This window comes from Sinohyriopsis cumingii, chromosome 6, assembly GCF_028554795.1.
Source record: "Sinohyriopsis cumingii isolate HCF-2022 chromosome 6, ASM2855479v2, whole genome shotgun sequence".
Lineage (NCBI taxonomy): Eukaryota > Metazoa > Mollusca > Bivalvia > Unionida > Unionidae > Sinohyriopsis > Sinohyriopsis cumingii.
Window position 1 is genome coordinate 123,543,302 of NC_142966.1, and position 23,788 is coordinate 123,567,089.

Below are 23,788 nucleotides of genomic sequence, written 5' to 3' on the forward strand. Positions count from 1 at the left end.
CTGCTGTGGTACCGTACGTGCAAATAGAAGAGATATTCCTGAAGCCATAAAAAATCCCAGAAGCCTTTCTAGAGGCCAGTTCAGAACATTGCAGAAGGGAACATTGACAATAACTTCATGGAAAGATAGAAAATTTGTCCATTTTCTTTATAGCAACATCAGCCCTGGAGAGAAAACTAGTTCAGCAATGGCAGAAACATGGTGTTCACCAGCAGATAACAGCACCTGGTGTGGCCACGTTGTACTCCAAAAAGAAAATGGGTGTTGACTTGGCTGACCAGATCAGAATGCAATATGGTACATGCAGAAAAGCAAAGAAATGGTGGAAGTATCTGTTCTGGTTTTTATTTGATATAGCCCTTTGTAATGCCTTCCTGACCATGAAAGAATCCCCAAACCATCTGATTATCACCCGGAGAGGAAAGACCAAAAATCAGCGTCAGCTTGACTTCCGAAAAAATCTTGGACAGCAGCTTATTGCAGATTACAGGGGATAAAGGAAACAGACAGCAGTATCAGCTATAGATAGCGAAGGTAACTGCCACTGGCCAGTCAAATTTGACAAGCGGAGTAAGTGCAAACTTTGTTTAAAGAATGGCAGCAGACATGAAGTCTTTATTGGCTGTGAAATTTGCAAAGTTAAATTGTGTGTAGACAGAGACTGCTTCAGGCAGTATCACAGGAAATTGCCAAATCTGCAGTACAATAGTGGACACATTGTTGTGAAAAAAAGTGTAGTGAAAAGTATTCGAATATACATTATAAACACAAACAGATATCTTGAGGTCTATTTTTTTATTATAAATCTGTGAATATAAACATTGATTCCTGTGGATTATATGTACGGTTTGGTGGAAATCAGTGGCACAAAACATTGGTAAGTGTTTAAAATTTTATTTTTCATTAAATTACATAGTTTGCATGGGACAAGATTGATATAGAAAATGTAGACAGCATGTGCACTAACTCAAGAAGCTCTTACTCAAGCAGCCATTATGATGCTCTGGGGTTCAGCCTACAAACAGCTGCTAGAAGGCAGGCTGCCTATCAGGCTTAGTAGGCAGGGCAGCAAGTACTTGCAGAAGGTAAAGAGTTAAAAGGATCCAGTGAAGAGCTGAAGCCTTCAAAATAAAGGGTCAAACTATTGATCAAAATGCCTACAATAAAATAATGTCAACTTCCAACAATTTTCATTAAGTACATTAACCTGATCTGGCAGAGAATATTGAAATGCTCTGGAAGAAAATTTACAAAACAAAGTTTGTTCTTGAGTAAAAGAAAGCAAACTAAAAAAAATTAAGTTTATATTCTTCATGTAATACTGAAGTCATTGAAAGAAGAATATACAAGACATAAGTTACAAATATACCTGACTACTGCAGTCGACATAAATGCAGAATATTAAAAAAATATATTTAAAAAGACAGGGCCAGCTTGCCAAACCCATGCTCAATGAAAACCTTAATACAAACCTTCATAATACTGTTGACAACAATAGTGGCCATCAGTGACATTAAGAAAGTGACCAATATGTCTCAACTAAAAAAATTAACCAGCTCTTGAGCAAGTTATAAATAATGGTTACCACAAGATGTTCTAGTTCATCCAAAAGCTTTTTATGATTCTTTGTGCTGATATTGATCAATGTATCCTTGTCTTTCATCACTTCCATCTGGTCTTTAACAACCTAGCCATGAGAAAAAGAAAGAATGATAAATTATGAAACCTGCAATTTTTTTAAAAATATAACTCAATTAATATAACAATAGTGTTGATGATTACACATTTAAAATTGACAAAAAAGATATTTTAAATGTCAGATATAAATAAACCACTGTCAGTGTCACTAAGGAAATTAAAACTGGACCCCCTCAATGAGACTCAACCTGCCCCCTCCCCCCATCCCATGGGTTCAATATAAGAATGTTTCTTCATTTGAAATGCTGACTGTTGAAACCATATATCTGATATTCTTGCATGATAACAAGATTTTCAAGGTGGATATATAGGATGTAACATCAACACTATTTTCAGTTCAGACTAACTAGAAATCATTAGATAATTTATAGTGAAAACCCCATGCTGATATGACAATCCATTCATCACTAGTAGTAAACACAAGATTTTCAAGACATTAGATGTAAAACTGGTACCATTTCACTAGGAGCAGGTTGATATTATAAGTTGTTTCTTCTGAAAACCCCATGCCAATGTAACTGCATTCAAAAAGGACTAAGCAATAACAACACTTTTAAGGTGGCCACCACAGAGGCCATACAGGATTAAAAATTAGCATGGTTTTCATTTAGGACCAACAAGCTGCTATAAGAATTTTGGTGAAAACTTCATGTCAGTATGACTTCTGTTTGGAAGGAGCAGCAATAAAAAGATTTCAATATGGCTGCCATGGTGACCTTATGATCTATTTGAATGTCATCTGAGTTCTTTTGTAAATTGTAGGGTTTGTTGTGCTGATTGAGATGAGACAAGCATGAAGGTGGAGAATCAACAGGCTGTTGTGAAGGAGAGACTGCTTGTGCTACAACAACAGGTCCCTCCACTATGGCCATCTCCTGGGCTCATCCACCAACAGGTCAAGCAGATCACTAAACCATGACTAGTGGGGCCACTGTGTAGGTTAGTAGGATGAGCTGAGCAGTGGAGATTTGGACTTGGTGGAAAACCTGTGGAATTATTTTGAAAGGTGGTTAAGTGGTACACATAAAGAAAATCTTACTTTAAACTGAAAGCATCCAATGCCCAGGTCCTCTGACATGGTACTGGTGAGACATAAAAAGGGGAACTTGGTGACTAATATCATAGCAAACAAGTCCACCATGAATCTACCCCAAAGTTGGAAAAACAACTCTGTTAACAACTGGTGCAGAAACCATTCTATGTGGATTGCATGACCCCCAAGGGAGACTGACCATTGAAATATTCCTCTTGCCCAGAATATGGCAGACTCAAAGTTCTCCTCTGAAGCTGCCCATCAAAGGCTTGCTTTGGTACTTTCAAGCACAGCAACACAAGTAGGTTATTTAGTGCTGACAGAACTGAAGAAAAGTGCCTTGCCCAAGGACACACCATGGTAGGCTAGTTCAATGATTCAATGTACCATTTTGGTCACGAGTCCGACACATCTAAAAACTGAACCACTGTGGCTCCGAACATTGAAGCAGGTTCCAGACTTGTACACAATGAGAAGGAGCATGTGTTTGATGGACTTGTAAAATGTTATGTCTCTGACAGATATGCAATAGCCCTGCATAACATCATTTGGAATACCTTTGGAACTTATTCAGATTACTCAATACTTTGGGGCCTGATAAGAACATTTAAGACTGTTTAGGATTTCATTCACCAAAGTGTAAGACATTTTTAATTTTTCACTTTGTATTTTAGGGAAATAAATTATATTTTCAATTATACAAAACTTGTTTGTTTTCACTCTTTCTTCTTACTTATTTTAAGAACATGGAGTCATTGAAAACACCATGCTGATATAACCATCCATACAGGAAAATAAAGATTAGTGTGAACAACATTTCCAAGATGTTAGAATATCAGATATTAGATCAGCACCATTTTCATTTAGGACCAACAAAACCCATGGATGAATGCATGTATACAGTTTCATGGCAATCCTTCAAGTACTTTAGGAGGACTAGCAATAATAAAATTGAGCTAATAGATGGATACACAGTTGACCACAGGCAATCCTATAGGTTCTTCTGATCTATAACCAGTAGAGCTAAAAACTGACAAAACAAATTGCATGCATCATTATTATTTAGTGATAAATCTGTAGCGGTCATATATTAAATGAAAAGGTCATTTTCAAATTACTCTGTTTATACTGTTCTTTCATACTTTATTAAATTGTGCTTCACAATAATTTCACATTGACCAATATGAAAATAACTGTATACTGAAGAGTATCTTCATTAGACAAACTGCACGATTTTCTTGCTGACAACGAGCCTTTTTTTTTTGCCCAAAATAGTGCAATGAACCCAATCCTAAACCAAAGGATTACAACTTGAATTGCTTAAGAAGATAATGTGTGCAAAAGTGTCATTACCTGCAGTATGTCATTATATGAGTCCAATTTTTCTTCAATCTTCTCAGCTTGTTGTATTCCATCATCCAGAAGCCTCATCAAGTTCAACACCTGATCCTCTGATCCCATGATAGAGTGGATATTGGCCTACAAAAATAACTGTAAATAACTTAATGCATTTTCCCATGTATTGTGCACACTTAGCTGAGATGAAAGTATACCAAGATCTGCCACTGTATAATGTGCTAACAGATTAAGTCATGCATTGTTTGACTGAAATCTAATAACCTTATTCAACCAGACCTCATGATTGTCTTCATGACATCTCCATTACTTAACTGTCTGGTAAATTAATGCGTTTTCTTTTTGTAAGGATAAAACATTGCTTTCCTAATTCAATATGATCTGATTGGCTGATGAGGTGCAGCAATGTTATACATCATTATGCAAATGGGAAGATGCTATGTTTCATGTAAACATGGACATTTTCATTGGCTGCAAGAGACACATCTCCATCATCATCTGTTTACAAAGCAGATGTTGTCCTTTAAAGCTTACAATAGAATTTTTGACCTGTACAACTGCAGAAAGTGTATAGATACATTCTGAGAAAGTGAGATATGTATTAAAAGTTTCACTTTGACAAAGTTTGACAAGAACCTATCAGCAACAGTGCTCAATGAAGCTTTTTACCAAATCCTTGCATGGCGGAGATAATATAAAATTCAAAGTTGGAATGGAGACCATAACTCTGACCTGCCAGCATGTTCTAGCAATGGCAGATCTAGCTCAAGGAGTTAAAACAGTCAAAATCATCAGATTCAACTGAAAATTCAGAAAATGACTCAAATCACACATTCAATATTACAAGCAAAGTTATTTTATACCAGTATTGCAAAATTAACCTGTATTATAGAAACATTTTTCTTCTGTGTTCCCACTATGTACCTTAATGAAACACAAGTCAAACTGATATTATCTGGACATACATTCACCAACTTACCAAACTAATGTGTACATGTACAAATATTTTTGGTATACAAAACCAGGAATAAATGTATTAATACAAGTATACCCTAATTAAACTAATAGTGTCTTTGAACCAATATAACATGTGAAAAAGGAATTTATTTTAAAGTTAATTATGTTTCACAGAATTGCTGAGCTACAATAGCCATACCCCATCAAGAACAGACAGTTGCTTGGACAGCTGCTCAGCAAAAACTTCTGCATTACTAATGGCCACTTGACATTCTGACATCAGCAGATCCAAATCCTGCTCCTCTTTTGTTGTCAGGGCTTGATAATCCTCTGCAATTCCAGCTACATCCATACCCTCCAGACTTGTATGCCCTTTTTCAACATGCCTAGACTCTGTCAATATACCAATTTAACTTGACTAAAATTCTCCTCTTTAAAGTCTACTTGAAAAGGTACTGTCTGAAAAATGGCTACCTTCTTCTAAACAGAATAATACGGTAAAACTTAAAACTAAAAGTCTGTTCAACCAAATTTTGCATACAAGGTTTCCTGTGTTTGGAGTTTTCCAATGTCAGAGACAAAAATATAGGCATTTCTTTACATCAGTTCCTGAGTCATTCAAATTTCTGCAGTTCTTCAGAATTTAATTTAATTCTCAAAACTTTACAACAACAAAACAAATGCACAGAATTCTTCCAATTAGGTCTAATATACCTTACTTTTATAGTGATAATCATATCTTTGAAATGTCTATATTATTTACTTAATTATGGGGGCCCCGAGTGGCCGAGTGGTCTAAAGCGCTCTTCGTTACGGATCACTGCCATCTCACCTCTGTCTGCGGCGGTTCGAGTCTAAGATTCAGCCAATGTGGGCATGTGAGAAAGCCTGCCAGTAGCTTCTCGTGGGTCGGTGGTTCTTTCCGGGGTTTTCCGGGTTCTTCCTCCACCATTAATACTGGCCGCCATGTATAGCCTATCGTGCTGAAAAATGGCGTTAAACCCCACAACAACAACAACAACAACTTAATTATGTCATAAATAACTGAAATGAATGTTTTAAAATAAAACTGTCCAATAAGGGCCAGTTAAAATTCTTTACTTAATATGTCACCACTACATGAATGGAAGAAAAATATTGTGAAAACGGTTGGCATTTCTGTAATTCTATTACATATCATTCCTTTTAACTTCCATGTTTTAGTGTTTCACTTGATGAGTCTGAATCAAACAAACAAATGGTAAAAATGTATTGTATACAACCTTACAAAAATAATAAAATGGGAACAATGTATATAAGGTAAATATTGTTTAATGAGTACAGATAGAACTAGTTTAATTTAAAACAGAACTTGTACCTATTAACAAAGTAGTTATCCCTACATCTCTGAAACAACATTTGGTTGTTGTCTTACATTTGTAATCATTTGACTTTATTTATAAATGACATATAACAAGTCAAGGGGCTTGTTCTACTAATTATTACTTGTTGTTGTTGTTGTGGGGTTTAACGCCATTTTTCAGCACACAATAGGCTATACATGGCGGCCAGTATTAATGGTGTAGGAAGAACCCAGGAAAACCCCGGGAAGAATCACCGACCCACGAGAAGCTACTGGCAAGCTTTCTCACATACCCACATTAACTAAATATTACTGTAAACAATACTCTTACGTAATCTCAGCTTATAATGATAACTTTAACTTAAGGATTGAATGTATTCTAATATGTCATGTAAAATACCTATGTTAATGTGTTCCTCAGGTCCCGCAAAAATAAAAACAAATGTAGTTATTATTTATTTTGTTTGTTTGTGCTTTTTATGTTTCCTACTCTTGTTCTATATATTTCACTTTTCTTACGAAAACAAAATAACTGACTTTTCATTCTTGTTTGTTAAGGGCTGTTCCAGTAAAACGTATACCCCCCGGGGGAAGGCACTTTTGAATTCAACCAACCCGCAATAGAAGCAATTTTAAAAAAATTATGATCCACCGTCTGCTGCATTTTAGTTGGAAAACCTCACCCCTACAGAAGCATATTATTTTACCTAATTTCTAGCTAGTGGTTAGAGGGTGGTAGAAGCGATTTTAATTTTGGGTTGGGGACAGATGCGATTTAAATGACTGCTGACTGGAGATAATCTATACTGAATTCTTAGATATATAATCTACTCACATTTTTATTTGTATCCATTGTCTGTAATCAATCATCTTTTGTTCTTTTGTCTGTGGGCCATACATGTTTCTTGATTTGTCAGAAATAAACAAAAATTTAAATGTGTGAAAGTGATGCTGCATTATTTATGCCAGCTTGTACACTATATAATTACTTGTCTTAAAAATATTTCTGCAAATGATGTCTTATTTTCATGCCTTGCTGCATGATTGACATAAAAAAAAAGAAATATAGCATGTCAAAACATTTTTTCAACATCCCTACTAATCAGTCAGTTTATCGTCATCATCAATCAGGTTTCTGCCATCATCAGGCCACAATAAATTAGTTCCATGATTTTCATCCCAACCACCCACTGGATGTAGTTAAAATATTTGATACAATGGCTGTCCCTGTCCTGAAGGGGCCCCGAGTGGCCGAGTGGTCTAAAGCGCTCTCCGTTACGGATCACTGCCATCTCACCTCTGTCTGCGGCGGTTTGAGTCTAGGATTCAGCCAATGTGGGTATGTGAGAAAGCTTGCCAGTAGCTTCTCGTGGGTCGGTGGTTCTTTCCGGGGTTTTCCCGGGTTCTTCCTCCACCATTAATACTGGCCGCCATGTATAGCCTATCGTGTGCTGAAAAATGGCGTTAAGCCCCAAAACAACAACAACAACAACTGTCCTGAAAATATTTTTAAAAAAATCTATAACCCACATTGAATTAGATTAAAAAAATAGATGAAAATTGAGGAATAATTATTTTGGGCCCAGTGTACTATTAAGATCAACAGAATTGTTGTCAACTGTCTATTGTCAACAGCAGCAGCATCAGTGGTGGCCAAGCAGGAACATGATGTACTTTTAACTTGGCAGAGTGGTCTAAATGTTGTTTTGTGATTAACTTGCCATTCATCATATTTTTTTAAACCCCACTTTGGCCCTTTATGTCTTCAGTAGTAAAGCTGGCTGCTGTGTATAGATTCACTTGTGCTGAAAATGGTGTAAAAACCATAATGATCTACCAACATCCTGAGGTCTCGTCTCTGAATGACGTTGGGTGTTGGAGAGACCTAAAACACCAAATAAAGCAACTAATCAACAGCACCACCAGAAGAAGTACTGGTTTATCATTTATGCCACAGTTGCATGAGTGTATCATTTTTGACCATTGTAATTGTCTTCAAACCTATGACTACTGTCAGTTGTTTTTCTAACATCCATCAAATGAACAGTCATCATCATCATCATCATCATCATGTCCTGCCTTTTCTGATAACTGCCATATATACTGGTTTGAGTCCCAGCGCCGAGTATTTGTGAAAACTTGCCATCTTCGATACCAGCTGCCATATATAAGCTACAAAGAACTGAAAATGGCATTAACCCCAAATTAAGTACAACTTCTGTATCAAACAACACTAATGAAATAAAGAACACAAACTGCAATGAAACTACAATTTTTTATGAAAGCCTAAAATCAAATAAACAGGAACTTCTTTCACCAATTATAAGTTTTTCCTTCTGCATGTTTAATTCAAATTTTCTGCAACATACAACACTCGACCAATGCATCGACTTCCTTCTCTGACAACTTCTTTCTGGCAATCTCTTTGTGCACTTCTGCCAGTATATCTGTCTTTAACTTTCTATCTGGGTGTTCTTGAACCCCTAACTGTGTGTGCAAAACATACTTAAGCTACTTCATATTAAGCACACCAAGTGGAGTACCTTTAAATTTCTCACTTATTTTCTTTCTCTCAGTTTTAAGTTTTTCTTTCTCTTTCAAATGATCAAGATACATCTGTATATCCTCACAGCTTACGCCTACAAGATTGCTGACACTTTCCATATCTTCTGTGAAAATATCTGCACTCGATTCCAGTAGATGCTTAATGTTTCTGGTTGGCAAAAAGAAATCTGGAGTATGAAAACAATCTTTTGCTTCATCTTCCTGTTCAAGTGACAGAATGGCCATTAATGTGTCTTGATAAGAAAGGTAATGAAAGCCTGGTAGACGAGACATATCCAAGATTGGTTGTATTTCATATCTCTTGACAGGGACACCTCTCCAACTATCATCTGTTCTGTATGTTGCAAACGCATAATGCATTTGAGTAGATATGTTTGGATCATTTGCGTTCATTAAAAGTCGATAAGCATTCATTGCCTTATCTTTTGTAAGTCCATATTTTTCACAGTTTTCCCCATATTGGTCCACTTGGCTTTATAACAAAATTATTTTCCATTTGATAGGATGCATTCTTACCAAGAAAATTCTTTATTACAGATTCAAAATTTGGGTCAAATACCCAGTCCAATGTTTTAGGTGCAACATATGCATCTATTTTGTCTGATGAATAAAATGTGTCATCGATTCTTTTTACTGCTTCTTCCTGGGCAGCTGACATATTTTCATAGAATTTGTCTAAATCAAATGTGCCCTGTTCATCATATTCTTTCTCATAAATTCTTTTTGATGAGATGATTCCACACTGACTTAATGCTCTGTTTTCTGCTGTGTGAAGTCTCTCCACAGAATGATATTTTGAATCTCCTTCAGCCAAGCTCTGCGCTTTGAATCTGTCCAAATCAAGCAACCATCTAATAAGCACTGAACAAAAGTGTGTCATTTTATTTCGTGGACGTTCATCTCCACCTCCATCAACTGTAACAAGCAACTGAGAGACAAATGAGCCATTATTCAAAAAGTGACTTGTATACTGATCTAAAGACATAATGTACAAGAGTTCATTCATGTGTCTAAACACAGTCGAGGGTTCAAAATAGTGGATTTTAATTAATGAGGCCCCACCTCCCTGTACACGAGTTTTGGTAATGCCAACAGAACCTATGCGTGAAATGACACGTTCTTCTTGCAGCTGCAACACTTTAAACTGATATGTTGTAATTGATAAAGTTTTATCCGAACGTTTTCCCCAATCATGATCACAATAGCTGATTCGCTTCCAAGATTTTGATGGACGCTGAACAACCTCTACATCTATATGAACCAAGGCCTTATCATCTCTTGCTAAAACACATCCTTTGTTACTAAATTCTGTTAAAGATAACTGTAATGCATGCATAGCATAGTGACTGTTTATAGAGTATCCACCTTTGTCTCGAGTAGATCTACGAAGCGAAATGTCTGGGTTCACAGCCTTACCTTCATGATGCCTTTTTGCTTGGAATGTTTTGAATCGAAAGTTTTGTGTGTATGTGTAAGCAGCAGACAAAGAAATAGGTATTCCAAAAACTTGTTGTAACAGAGAAACAGCCCGTGGCATGTCCAACCACAACTTTTTGTTTACAAACAGTGTTTCATAAATTAGACGTTGATGTGTTTGTAATCTCTGGCCTGCACTATCAAATAATGAGAGCAAACAAGTTGCTAACATTGGATATTTTTCTGCCAGCATTGGTCTGCCAGAACCTTCTTCATGAACCAATATCTCTTTCTTTCTCTTTTTGCTTTCATAGTTTGTTTCGCACGTTTGTTTAGTTTCAGTCCATTTCTCCAAGCTATTAGTCATATTAACTTCATTGCGTTTAATGCCACGCTTTTCAAAGACCAATCCACCTACTTTATGTTTATTCAAGTAAGTTCTGCTAGTCAATTTTGTAAGGATAAGCCTTAAAAGTTTTGTCTTTTTCTGTTGTTGCAAAACTTAAGGCTGGAACAATTAAATCATTCAATTTTGATGCAATTTCTGCTTTTACTATCTGATCATGATTAGGCCACCTTAAGTTATCAATCAGTTTACTCCATTCAACACCCTGTAATCTTTTAGTCAAATAAGCCACTGGTCCATATTTACCTGCTATATAAACTAGAATGACAGGCAAGTTGTTAAGCATAAAATCTCGAGCAACAGTGCTCTTGTAGTCTAAAATGGGACCCTTAACTCTTACTTCTTTATATTCATGTTTACTAGTTTCTCTGCATATAGCCCATGCATGTTTCAATTGCACACAAACATCACGTTCAATGGCATCAGCAACATGAAGGAGTCCTATAGCTCTAATCCTAGATGAAAGTTGATTTTTGATGTTATTCACAGTATCTTTTAGATTGTTCACTGCTTCTTCCCAAGATAAATTGCAAGCATTACTGTCATACCACATACTGTTTTTGCTTGCCATACTTCTCTTAAAATCTCTCTTTTCGTTTAAAGTTTTGAGTTGTCGCTTTGATTTCAGAATATCTGCCTCAGTATAGCACAAAGAGGGCAAACTTTTTTGAAATTAGCACAGTAGCTTCCTCCTCATGTGGATCACACCGAACTTCAGAACTATCTTATGTCATCCCCCCACTTCTCAATGTAGGTACTTCAATGTTGTCTTCTATCATCCCCTCACTTGTAGGTACTTCTGTGCTGTCTTCTATTGTCTCCTCGCCTTGTGATGTGGGTGTCACTACTTCAGTAATCTGGTTTTGATTAATCTCTTTACTGTTTGGCTTTACAAAGCTCATAGATGGTCCTTCAAAAATGATTTCTTGTTCTCCTTTGACTACCCCGCATTCATCAAGTGTGTCAAATTCTTCTTCATCACTGTCCAACTCCAACACATCACGTTTTCTCTTCAAGTCTCGTGCACATTTAAAGACTATAGCAGTTTTACTCTTTCTACCTCTTTTTTGGGGGGGTCCATCTCTTATGTATTTACGCAATGCTGTATCCCAGTTCTTGCCAACAGTATCTATTTCTGTCATTAGCAGTGTCCTTCGCTGTTTATGAGAGTCTATCAGTTCATTGATATTTCTCTTGCTTTGTGGATCCAAATGTCCCTTCTTAATTCTATCAACTTTCTCCAACTCCTTTTTTTCGATTAAGTCATCTATTTCAGATATTTCTCTTGTTATCTTTTTGTATTTACTGTTATATTTCTCAAATGGATCTTTATCTGCTGAAGATACTTTTATGGCACTTAAATCCTGTAATGCCTCCCTTCTTCCCCAAAGGATCCAGTTTGTCAATACAATTCCATCTATGAGCTTTTTCTGTTTGTTTTCTTTCACCAGTTTCAAAGACTCTTCATTCCGAAATTGATAGAATTTTTGTCGTACTGGTGGTTGTGCCTTTACAAATTCTTCTTCATATACTTTTATTCCATGTACTCGAAGAAGATGATACCTGAAAGACATAACATGAAAACAACTGACAACATTGTATTTTTTTCAATCATTAACAAGAGGCCCGTGAAGGCCTATATTACTCTACTGGGTAAATAAATATACCTGTTGTGATGGCAAAACATAAGTTCAGAACCTTTACCTTGTGCTGCATCTATAATAGTTTAAGGAGATTTTCAAAACTGTGCCTTATATAAGACAATATGGAATTTTCAATGCCATGGTGCAAGGCGATATAGACACCAGGGTCGTGCAATATGAAAGTTGTAGTTACAATAGTCTTAGAAAGGATTTTTTTAAGAATTTGACATTTATCATTATATGAAATATCTGACCCCCCAGAGTGGGGCCATTTATGGTTTCAGAGTCATGAGTGAAGCAAACACAATTCAGTACCATGCCCCAAATGCTATATGCAAAATAGTAAAACTGCAGCAATAATATTGTCAGAGGAGAAGATTTTCAAAGTATGCATTAAATAAGCCTATATACAGAATAAGTGACCTCCAACCCCCTAGGCAAGGCCATTTTTGCTTGATGATAATAAAGGTCAAGGTCAGAGACTTAGCAGGGTTCATCCACACTGAATGTGTAAATGACATTACTATCCAAAAAATGAAGAAACTTAAATTATATCATTAACACAGAAAATAACTATTCAAGTTTTTCTTTTAAAAGATCAATGTCATTTATGGGTGCTGGCTTTTCCCAGGGACATGCTCACCACTGGTGAATGTCTTTACTAAGTAACAAAACATTAGCATCCGAGTTTTCTGAGTAAATAAAAAGTTCTTTAACCACAATGTCAACCCTAAAAAGGTCAGTCAAGGTCAGCAGGGATTCGGGCTTTGTCCCCTCAGCAGGGCAAGCCCAGATGAATATCAAAATAATACTGTACATAGTTTTAAAAAAAATAAGGTTAACTCAAAACTTGAAACAAAACTCTAACCAAATAAACATCTTATTATTCTTTTGCATGTAACGTAAAAGCCACTGAGAGGGTGGGGATTCAAAGCATTACCTCCAAAGGTTTTTGAGATACAATGTTTTAAAAATATTCTGAGTGTTGACAGCGCTGTTGCCTTTGCTGTAAGAAATTTTATAATACCTGTCAGCCATTTTTCGATAGTTCCAGCAGCTCCCAAAATACTCTGTACAGTATAATTTGCTGCAGTTACAGTCACAGGTGTTGACTGGTTACTGGTAACTGTAATTGGGGTAGCTGTCATTTCTGGTTTTTGGGATGGCAATAAACCAATTTCAGAAGCTGGCAATACTGTACTGACAGAGTTTCCTTTTTCTACCTGTAAGAGCACATATAAAACTGCATTAATGATCTTACAATATGTCAACATCTGGTTACATTAAACACGAATAACATCTTCCATGATTAACAATAGGTTTTACTGCCAATGCACATAAACAGCTATGTATGCACAACATGAGGTGTCAAGGTAATATCTTATTTTAAGTACACTAAAATGCATCTATAGATCATAATCAAAACATTTTTTTTTTTTGAAATTTGCTGTTGTCAGACAACAACATTACTGAATTTACTCATCTTGGATATTTTAAAAATGCATATTCTTTGATAAGGCTATGCAAGTTTAGTATACTTTTGGCATATGTCAACCAACTTTCATTGCAAATTTTTAATTGGTTATGCTGCTAAAACTTTTCTTACATACCTTATTTGGTTAATTTAAAAAAAAAACAACATAATGGTCATGTGGATACCTTCAAACTGTCCAAAAATGACCGAAACCTTGCCCTTGGACCAGCCTTTGGAAATATTTCCACAGGGTCACTGTGTTCCAGAAGGAACAGACTTTCACCATCAATTTCCTCATCTAAAATATAAAAGTGCAAAATCTGTACCATGAAAAGAACAGAACCACATCACTATTGAGCTATATTGCATGATATACTTTCTTGATGCAAAGAATAATAGTGAAAAAGTATTTCTGAAATGCACTCATTGACTGGTTTAATAAAAAGCCCTTGCCACTACTCTAAACAATATCACTATCTGACTTTTGAATCCTGTTATCTTGACTTTGATGCTAAAAACCTGAGTGAAACACACTAGATAATCATCAGTGAGAGAAATAAATAAATTCAGAATATCTTTAAAATCCACTTGATAGTGCAGCTAGTGAACTACATTTTTTTAATGAAAATACATGTATCACAGAAAAGATGATTTCCCTCAGTGACCCCACAACAGTTGTCTAGAGGTCATTTCAACCACTTGGTAATATTAACTTAGGAACTGAGATCATCCAATATCATTTAAACTGGTTCTTTTTTTTTGGTATACATTCTAGAATAAACATCTAAATACATGAAATGTGACAAGTACTGAAAAAGAAAAGAAGCAGAGAAATAGCACTTTCCCCCACCATCTATGAGAAATTTAGGAATGTTAGCAAAGCATTTATTACAGTGTAACCTTTCTACAGCATTTAGAAAAGAGATTCATACTCACTACCAGTTACAGGTAATAATAATAATAAAGACTTTATTGAATTAGAGTAAGTCAATTAGTTACAAAATAAAACTAATCAACCTTGAGGGCCTCGAAGATAATGTACAGATACCAATCACTATCCATCTTGCACATACATGTTCACATACATTAGTAATATACATAGGTCATATGAACCCAGACTAGTTAACTATACATGCACATTGAACATACTCTAACAGATGAGGTTACTAGCAGTGTTCATCAGTCAAAGTCTTGCATGACACATACTGACATATACATGTATACAAACATGTAGCTGGAGGAGGTGTATAGGCCATGTGGTATTAAGTTTTATATTTCATCCATGCGATATACCCATTATGAAAAGCTGACATCCAAGAAAGATTCTTTAATTTCTTTTGGGATAATATTCCAAATAATGGCCCCAGAGTATTGAAAACTGTTCATAAATAATTCTTTCTTGGTTTTGGAATTGGGAAGATTTGATTGTCATTGATCTAAGGTTTGTGGTGCTGCTTGTTTTTCTCTTGTTTAAAATTACTTCTCAAGTTAAATGATATATAGCATAATGCAAATGAACATTTTTACTGGTAGTTCCTACCATCTTCCAGGACCAGTAAAAACTTTCATCTTATAGTATTAGAAATGGAAGATTGACTATAAGAAAAAATAGTTTTAGTGAAAAATTTGGAAAATTTGTGGGGGAAAAAAGCAACAGGGTGGATTATCATGCGATAATATGTTCATCTTCAGATCATGTACATACTTGCCCATACCTGCTTAAAGCAACTGGAATTTTCCCTAATTGAGCTGGCACAAGTCTTTACAAAATTACAATGATTTTGTTAAAAGAGGCAGAGGCTGTAAGTATCTGTTTTCAATTTTTTTAAATAAATTGTCATTTTAGTTTTAAAACAAGTTACTAATATTAATTGTTGAACAACATGATACTCATTATTACTAGTAGTATATATAATATACAGCTGTCTAATATTATTAAATTATCAGCTGTTGGAGGCTCAACTTAATATTATTAAATTATTAGCTATCGGAGCTTAACTTATACTATTAAATTAATAGCTACATTTTTATATAATGTAAAAAAGTCAGTAATCTTTCACAGTTATAAAATTTCAATATCTTGAAACTTTGGGTTGAGATTTTTTAGTCATTAAAAAAAAAATTCAGCTTTAGCCCCTGTATTTTTCGGGCATGTGTAGCAATCAATACCCAGCATGTTTTATTGGATGTCAGCATGTTCAAACATTTTGCACATGCATGTATGAATTTAAACTTTATGATTATGGCCAAAAATTGGAAATACTACAAAAAGCGTATGTTTTGTCTTTCTAATCAAGCAGTTAATACATATATGATACAACACAAAGCACCACACAGAACTTAAAGCCAAGCACCATATATGTTCGCTCATTACCTTTAATACCTGGGAACTTCTTTCAATACTGAAAAGACAAAGTACCTTGTTTTTGTTCTGAGATGTTATTATGCAAAATGTTCAAGAAAATACTGAAATAATCTTTGTCTCCATTATGATTTAATTGTTTTTAGGTATATAATAAGGTTACTGATTATTTAAAAATACTGGCTCCTCTTTCATTTGGTACAGAATGACCTCACAAGCTCAGGTATCTTTGACCACATGCACCTCGGAACCAATATTTTGCAGTATTCAGTTAATAATCTGTACTTATTGCCCAATGTTTACCACTAATGTCTGATATGATAAATATATCCAGAATAATTATAATGTGAGAAAATGCAGTACGCATGCAATTTTACCTTTGTTAGCTCTGAAATTGCTATTAAATAAAAATTATATAAATATTTTGAATGGTTGCTAAACTTGATTCACAGTATGTTAATGATGTGATAATTATCTGATCCATTGTTATATGATTGAATATATAACTGTATGCCACATAAGTGAATGATAAAAATTGAATATTTTGAACAACTGTCACATCTTGACATTGACATTTATAGATACCAGTATTTTTTCACTAATTGTAAAAATAATAATAAACACTTCCGCAAACATGGAAACTAAAAGAGATTCTTTTTTTATAGTGATCAGTTAAGATGGTCAGAAATTGTGAGTACTACAAATTTACCCTGAATATGGTAATAAATACTATCAGGCAACAGTAGTCTAATTAGTTATTATTAGCAGAAACATTTCTGACGTCCAAGCAATTTCTGGTGATTATATCAGTTGGAGTCTGCTCTTAGTCCAATAAATTAGCCCCCCAACATGTATTGATGGACGATCTGATGTCACCTGTTTCATTAAAATGCAATTGCTGCATACAAATTTGTCCAGAACATGCCAGCGTATAGTTCAGACACTTACCAGTACATGGTAACAGGAGTATGTAGCCACGACGTTCGAAATGGCCTCATGACACATGGTTGTGTTATTCCACGTGGATTTACAAGTAGTCAAACACGGGAATAGATAATAATAATATTTACATATCGCCAAAAAACGCGGGAAATACCGGTGTCTTAAATGTACACCGATGTGTTGCGGATAGAGCTACAGGAGACCAAACGTGAAATGGAACTGAAAGACTGAATTCCAAGATAGCAAACCTCTAAATTTCTGGATATATTCTTCTTGGATTCCACGTTTCCATAGAAAACTCGAAAGTTCATCAATTCCCAATTGTCTAACACTTTCTTCGGCCATGCTGACCAAACACGCTGTACAATAATGACCGAGTGACTCGAATACGGGGTACGCAAATACCACGGGATAACTTGAGACGAATAAAATTAAATAACCGTTAAAGTTCTCTCCCCTGTATGTTGATTCGCCGCGATTTAGACCACAAAGACGGGGGCTTAGATGTGATTTAAATATTATGTATTCATTTTTTTCTGACACCCCTACATGTGATTTCTGATTTTTTTTAACACAACCCACACCTGAAGTGAATTTTCAAGCCAACCCTCCACTATCAGAATAGAAATAGTTTCAAACATAACCTCCTTCATATTTTTTTTTAAAGTGCCGTCCCTGAGGGGGATATATGTTTTACTGGAACAGCGCTAAACGCCTTATGTTAAATTTCTCTCATTTCATCTGAAAGACTGTACACTTTCACACATTGTTTTCTATACAATTTTACTGGCCAGTCTTTTACATCATTAAAAATTATGACTAAATGAGACATTACGTTATTAAATTAAATACAGGTTTACCTTGAGTGAGACTGCAAAAGTACTGGCATATTACATAATCTTGAAAATCAATATGGGTGTGATGGGGAATATTAATTAGCATCAGGAAATTTTCAGCCTGCAAACATATTTACAATGCCCTTGTCACTAATACAGTCCTAACCACCTGACATCACTTAAGCCAACAAGCTGCCTATTTTGATGAAAATGCAATGTCCCAGGCCCAATGTTGAATCTTACTTCCAAATCTGTCATGCTTATATTGATGGGGAGATAAAAGAATTAATGTGTATGTCAAAAGAAGCCCAAGGTCCCAAACTGAACAAATCCTGTTTTCTAACTGTTTATATCAACAAACTGCCAGTTTGAATCCATACTTTGTTCTATACTTATTTGATTTTGCTGCCTCAATATCAAATGGGCATTTGTTGGCTCCTCTAAAGTTGGCCATTAGCAGCCACTTCAATAAAAATACTGCACCTTTTACCAAAGGATGCCAACACCAAGAATGAATAAAAGCAATGGAATCTAATAATTGTTGCTTTTTCCAAAGTGACTGGAACACGTATTTTGTGCCATGAAAGTTTCCTATTTGCAGGAAAAAAGTTTGTGCTTAACAATCGCTTCTAATAGTGGCATAAAATGCCATTTAAATTTCCAATCTTTTAAAAATATAGATATCTGGTCAAATAACTAAATGTAGGACATCTTGAAAGGATGTTTGCAAGCAGTTTTATTTTGTTCACATGTTTTCATTTCCCTATGAATAGACTCATCTCATTGGTAGCCTCAGCAAGATGACAGTTGTCTCAGGCAGACCAAAATGTTGGCCAACTGAAGTATATGTACATGTAAACAACAACAACACAGTCACACACTAGTGGCAACAATGAATACTGTAGTGAATTGTTTAGTGACACATGTCTGTTGACAATGTGATATAGTTCAAAATAGGGCTACTATTTTTTTAATGTGTTATTTGTGTTTTCAACAGGATGTGACTGATACAAGAATTTTCTAAGATGTGACCTGTACTCAAATTCATGGATTTTTCATATACATGTACAGTACTTAAAGCATTATAGACTGTACTACACAAAAGTAAGTTGTCAATATACAAGTGTATTTTTGACTAGTTTTGTCTTTATTTAATCAAAATTTTCATTGATAATTTTCTCTTTGTGTAAATCATGCTCATTGATGACAGGTCACCTTTTACAAATTTCACCTGTATGTAAAAATCAGATTTTCTTCAGACCCTTTCAGACCCTGCCACCACTTCTCCACTAGTCTTGATATCTGTTCATGTCCACAATATTACCTTGGTCAAGAGGATGTCAAGATAAACAGGTAGTACTGTACCGTAAAGGAATGTCAGCTAAAACAGCAAGTGGTAGAACCCTCCACATGACTCGTATATTCAGGATCCAGATTCAAGACCCAGTCTGACTTTGTATTTTTTCCAACACAGTCACATTTGGTGACTGCAGTCGGACAAACACTGATTGTATTTACAAGTGTGCCCAGGATTTTAAAGAGGTCATGGAGGTTGATTAAGACATGCAGCCTCTCCAACAGGCTGGAAAAATGTGTCACATCTATAAGGACAATGGTTTAGAAAGGTAAGGTGCCGCAGCACTTGGCAGGAGCTCCCGAGATCCAGGCTTCAAGTTTTGATTGAGTTGTGCAAACATTCTTCTATGACATTTGAAGAAGCAAAGTCCTTATAGTTTACTTACCTTCCATAAGTTTCTTGGGCACATTGAGAAATTCTGGTTTTTGATCAAGATATCTTTGACTCAGCTGAAAGGAAATGGAAAAATACAATAAATTCTCATTAAAAAAATACTGCACAATCATAAACCAGCTATTATGGTACATGTCACATGATCACTTTTGGTAATCTGGATGATGCATATCCTTGGTTACAATAAATATCTATTTTTGGATACATAATGATCAATTGGGTCTCATTTAATTTTTAGCTCTTTTTAAAAAAAGATCAACATTTGTGGCATAAATCAGCCCAAGTTTTTACCCATTTGTCAATCCAGTGGAACATTTTCAATTCTGCATACCCTAGTGCACATCTACCAAATATCTCCTTTATAAGTCTAGTACAAGTGTAAACAACATAGATCCTGATCTGCCAAATCATTGTGTGCCTGCAGATCAGGGTCTATGTTGTTTGTTCTACTAATTTGCGAAGGCAGATTTGGTTCTGTGCAGTTTGCAGCATAACTCATCTTATAAGTGAGAATGGATGGTACATCTCTTGTCATCTACAAAGCATCAGATCTGTATCACCAACAGAAGATCAAAATATGCCCTGCATTACAAAGGAGTGCCCATGCATCTATAAAAACTCAATCAACAACTGCATAGTTCCTTCTTTTCTTGGGGAATGTATGCAGAGAAAAAAAAATGTTCAACATATAAAAGTACAATCAGTGGAAATTATTGTGAAATTATGACTAGAATGAGGAAATGCCTAGCCTGTGTACTAAAAAAATTGTGATACAAAGCAAAGACAGGAATCACTATCGCAAGTGTATCAAGAGGGAGGGTGATCTTTTTGACTATGATAAATAAGATACTGCATGTCTTTAGATAAGCAACAAATTCATGCATTTTACACAAATAAATTGAAAAAAAATGCACAAAGAACTTTTGACATGCATTCAAAGTATAAACTGTAATTTTAAGCATTTAAGGCAACTTAAGTAAATGTCTTTTTCCTGTTGTAAGCAAAGTCAATTCTGTACTATGGCATATTCAAGCAGTGTAAATAATTCAATCTGGTGATGTTCTGGATGATCTATTCATGTATGAAATAACAGAACTTGATTATATTGGGAAAATTCTTAAATGACAGTCATATAATTGACCATATACCAAGCAAGCTTTCAGTAGTGAGCTAACTGAAAAGCATGATAATTATCTTGATTGATGTAACTTGGTGTGGTATTGAAAAATGTTCTCCGTGATGTTCACAAAATACCTTATTGAAATTTCACTTAACTCAATTAGTACCAAACCAAGAAGCAAAATACATAATTCATTAAACTCTTCTAAAAAGCTCTGAAATACTGTCCATCTCTCCATCCATCTATTCATGAACATAGTGAACTTTATGTATTTCAAATTAACCAAATTCAAACTTCTAATATATTATGCAATGCACTCTTTATAACTCATTCTTAGTGTAATGTAGATATTGAAAATGGGGAATCATGAGAAAACCACAACCCTTGGATAGGTATGTGCCTTTCATATTTAAGAACTTGGGGTAAATTCCCACCCCACAGAGGTGCTGTCCAGGCTCTGAATCCACTAATGTATTTGTGATGAAAAAATTTCAAAATCTGATCCTTTCTGATATCAAATATCTGTAATTTCCCTGCATTTGCATGTCAAACATTTTTTGGCTTCTTATTCCCCCTCTTTATTTTTGTCTGCATATATTTCTTTCTGCCTTCCTACTCTTGTGACTTTGCTGCCTATAAAATGCCTACCTTCCAGATATATTTAATGAAGTTATCCCGTTCCTCAATGCTGCTGGCAGTCCATTTGTAGACCTTCTCAAAATGCAAGTCAAAGTCAGCTGTTTCCTGCAGAAGACAGTTCATCAAAATGTCAAGGGAGTTAAATCATGCTAAACAGGTTTCTGGGTAGGTAATCTTAAAAATGACCAAAAGTTATGAGTCCGCATGGAGCTGGGTACCATGAAAAATGTGTACCATGGCATACAAATGTATTTTTTAATAAACAGTGATATGTACCACATGATAACGCAATTATATTAGGGACCAACAATTTAATTTTCTGGGACAGGGGCATGGGATTCATTTTATTTTCACATTTCTGGCCCTCAAGTAGCTGGAAAAATATCTTGCTCTGATTTAAGTAAAATAACATCATATTATATCCATAATATTATTTATACAAAAATAATAATCTTGAGGTAAAATAAAATAAAATACCTCAGCTTGATATAAAATTGTATCCTCCCCCAATGAAAATTGAAATGGTCAGTACCTTGTAGTAGATGACTTTCCTATGTAGATATTAACTGTCATATAGGTTGTCAACTAACAAGTAATTAAAGGGGGATGATTAAGCTACATTATGGCTGACACCCTGTAAAAGACTTTGTGCTGACATTACAAAGCTTGTTGATAAAAATAGAAGTGCTGACAATGAAGCCTACAATTTACTAGCTACACTATTGATATAATGGGCAGGGAAACATTAAGTGTCATCCTAACACCGGGAACAGATGTTTATCAGAGAGAGAGAGAGCCAGTAAACATAAAACACACAGACTCAAAAAATGAGAAAATATTTAGTGGATTAGAGAAATGACATAAAATTCAGACAAAATACAACTCTGTTCTGAAAATCTAAGGTTGATTCTCACGCTTAAAAGAACACATTCAATTAACATATTAACATACACTAGTACATAAACATAATGAAAACAAAGTATATTTTCTTTTTTAATTCTAAACTTTTCCAAAATTTCAAATTAGTCTGAATATCTTTCACAAAATTTCTTTTGGTCGTCATGATTACAAGTTATACATATAAATATATTTGTAATATTCAAAATTAATTTGTGACCAATACAACTATTTTTTGTAAAAATCTTTACAAAAATCTTTTGGATTCATTTTGTCATGAAAAGTTTGCAACAAGATTACTAGGGAATTGCAGTACCAGTACAGTGAAAACATACCATGATATGTAAAGCTAGAAATGAAGAGCTATAGGTATTTGTTAAAGATGTGACAATGAGAGCTCCAAATATGTGTTTAAGTTCAAATTACAGAATATAAAAGTGTCAGAGAAATGTAGCTAAATGCAGAAGCTTAACATAATCAATGGGGCAAAAAACCAAGTCATTCACTGACTTTTGCAATCGGTGACCAAAACTGCTTGACACAAATATAACCACTGAATCTTATGACCGTGTGTGATAGTTCTTGATGCAACAATTTTAGAAAAACAAAACTACACCTCTCCCTCAATAACTCATGCACAACAGGGTCCAAAAACATAGACCACACTATAGGTGAGGGAGTGAGTTAACAAAAGACCTCCAAAAAATAAGTGATTCCATCCCTGCTGGACATCAAGAAAACTGGGATGGTGTGTTTGTGTGTGTATACCTGTTAAAATAGCATTTTTCCACATATGGTTGTTTGTTATTCTGTATAAATTACATTTACATTCAAGATGCCCAATATCTACAAGCTCACTAACTTAATTCCAACCAGCTTCAAACAACATTCACATGTAAGCCGAAAACATTAGTGTATTATGTCACTGCTTTATGTTGTTGATTATTCTGGTTTCCTGCTTCATATATGGCTACGAAATATGAAGTACTAGACTAACTGCTGAAACACCATGAAACATAGTTCTTTTACCAAAAACTAGAGACTTCATTTCATGAAACAATCGTCTGCATCAAATCTAAAAAAAATTATTGCTAAATTAGGAAAATATTAATGATGTGATTTCATTGCAATTATTAGTGATACTTCTTCTCATCCTTTAAGATTTCTCAAAGTGCCAATTCAGCAATTCTCTGAAGCTCACTTCTCCACGATGATCCTATCTATGAAACAAAGCTCTTTATTTTATGAAGTATTCATTTTTCTTGGGTTGCCTTGCTATCTTTGATCACATTTATGCATGAGTAGGTTAATTTAAAGTAGCTTAATTATACTATATTCACAATAATATTTAT

At 34.9% G+C, this 23,788-nt stretch overlaps 2 protein-coding genes across 16 annotated transcripts in view; both read right to left on the minus strand.

Moving 5' to 3' along the window:
* The window catches only part of LOC149797874 (exocyst complex component 1-like), a 169,353-nt gene that overhangs the window by 112,863 nt on the left and 32,702 nt on the right, over positions 1–23,788 (minus strand). For all 15 annotated transcript variants that reach the window (XR_016421906.1, XR_016421905.1, XR_016421903.1 and 12 more), the window contains exons 4-8: positions 21,549–21,644; positions 19,773–19,836; positions 5,244–5,437; positions 4,085–4,210; positions 1,586–1,687 (exon numbers count right to left, since the gene is read on the minus strand). Coding sequence is in view for 7 of the 15 variants with exons in the window: in XM_089962899.1 (XP_089819025.1) it covers positions 1,586–1,687; positions 4,085–4,210; positions 5,244–5,437; positions 19,773–19,836; positions 21,549–21,644 (582 nt within the window). In the remaining 8 variants the exon portion in view is untranslated. The remainder of the gene's footprint in view (positions 1–1,585; positions 1,688–4,084; positions 4,211–5,243; positions 5,438–19,772; positions 19,837–21,548; positions 21,645–23,788) is intronic.
* On the minus strand, positions 8,648–11,503 carry LOC149797876 (uncharacterized). Its single transcript, XM_089962900.1, has one exon. It carries the CDS (start codon positions 10,732–10,734, stop codon positions 9,394–9,396), a length of 1,341 nt encoding a protein of 446 aa, XP_089819026.1. The 5' UTR covers positions 10,735–11,503; the 3' UTR covers positions 8,648–9,393.

What these genes read in the sequence shown, in the direction of transcription:
- LOC149797876 (XM_089962900.1), bottom strand. Translation starts at nt 10,734, where the DNA reads ATGACTAATAGCTTGGAGAAATGGACTGAAACTAAACAAACGTGCGAA.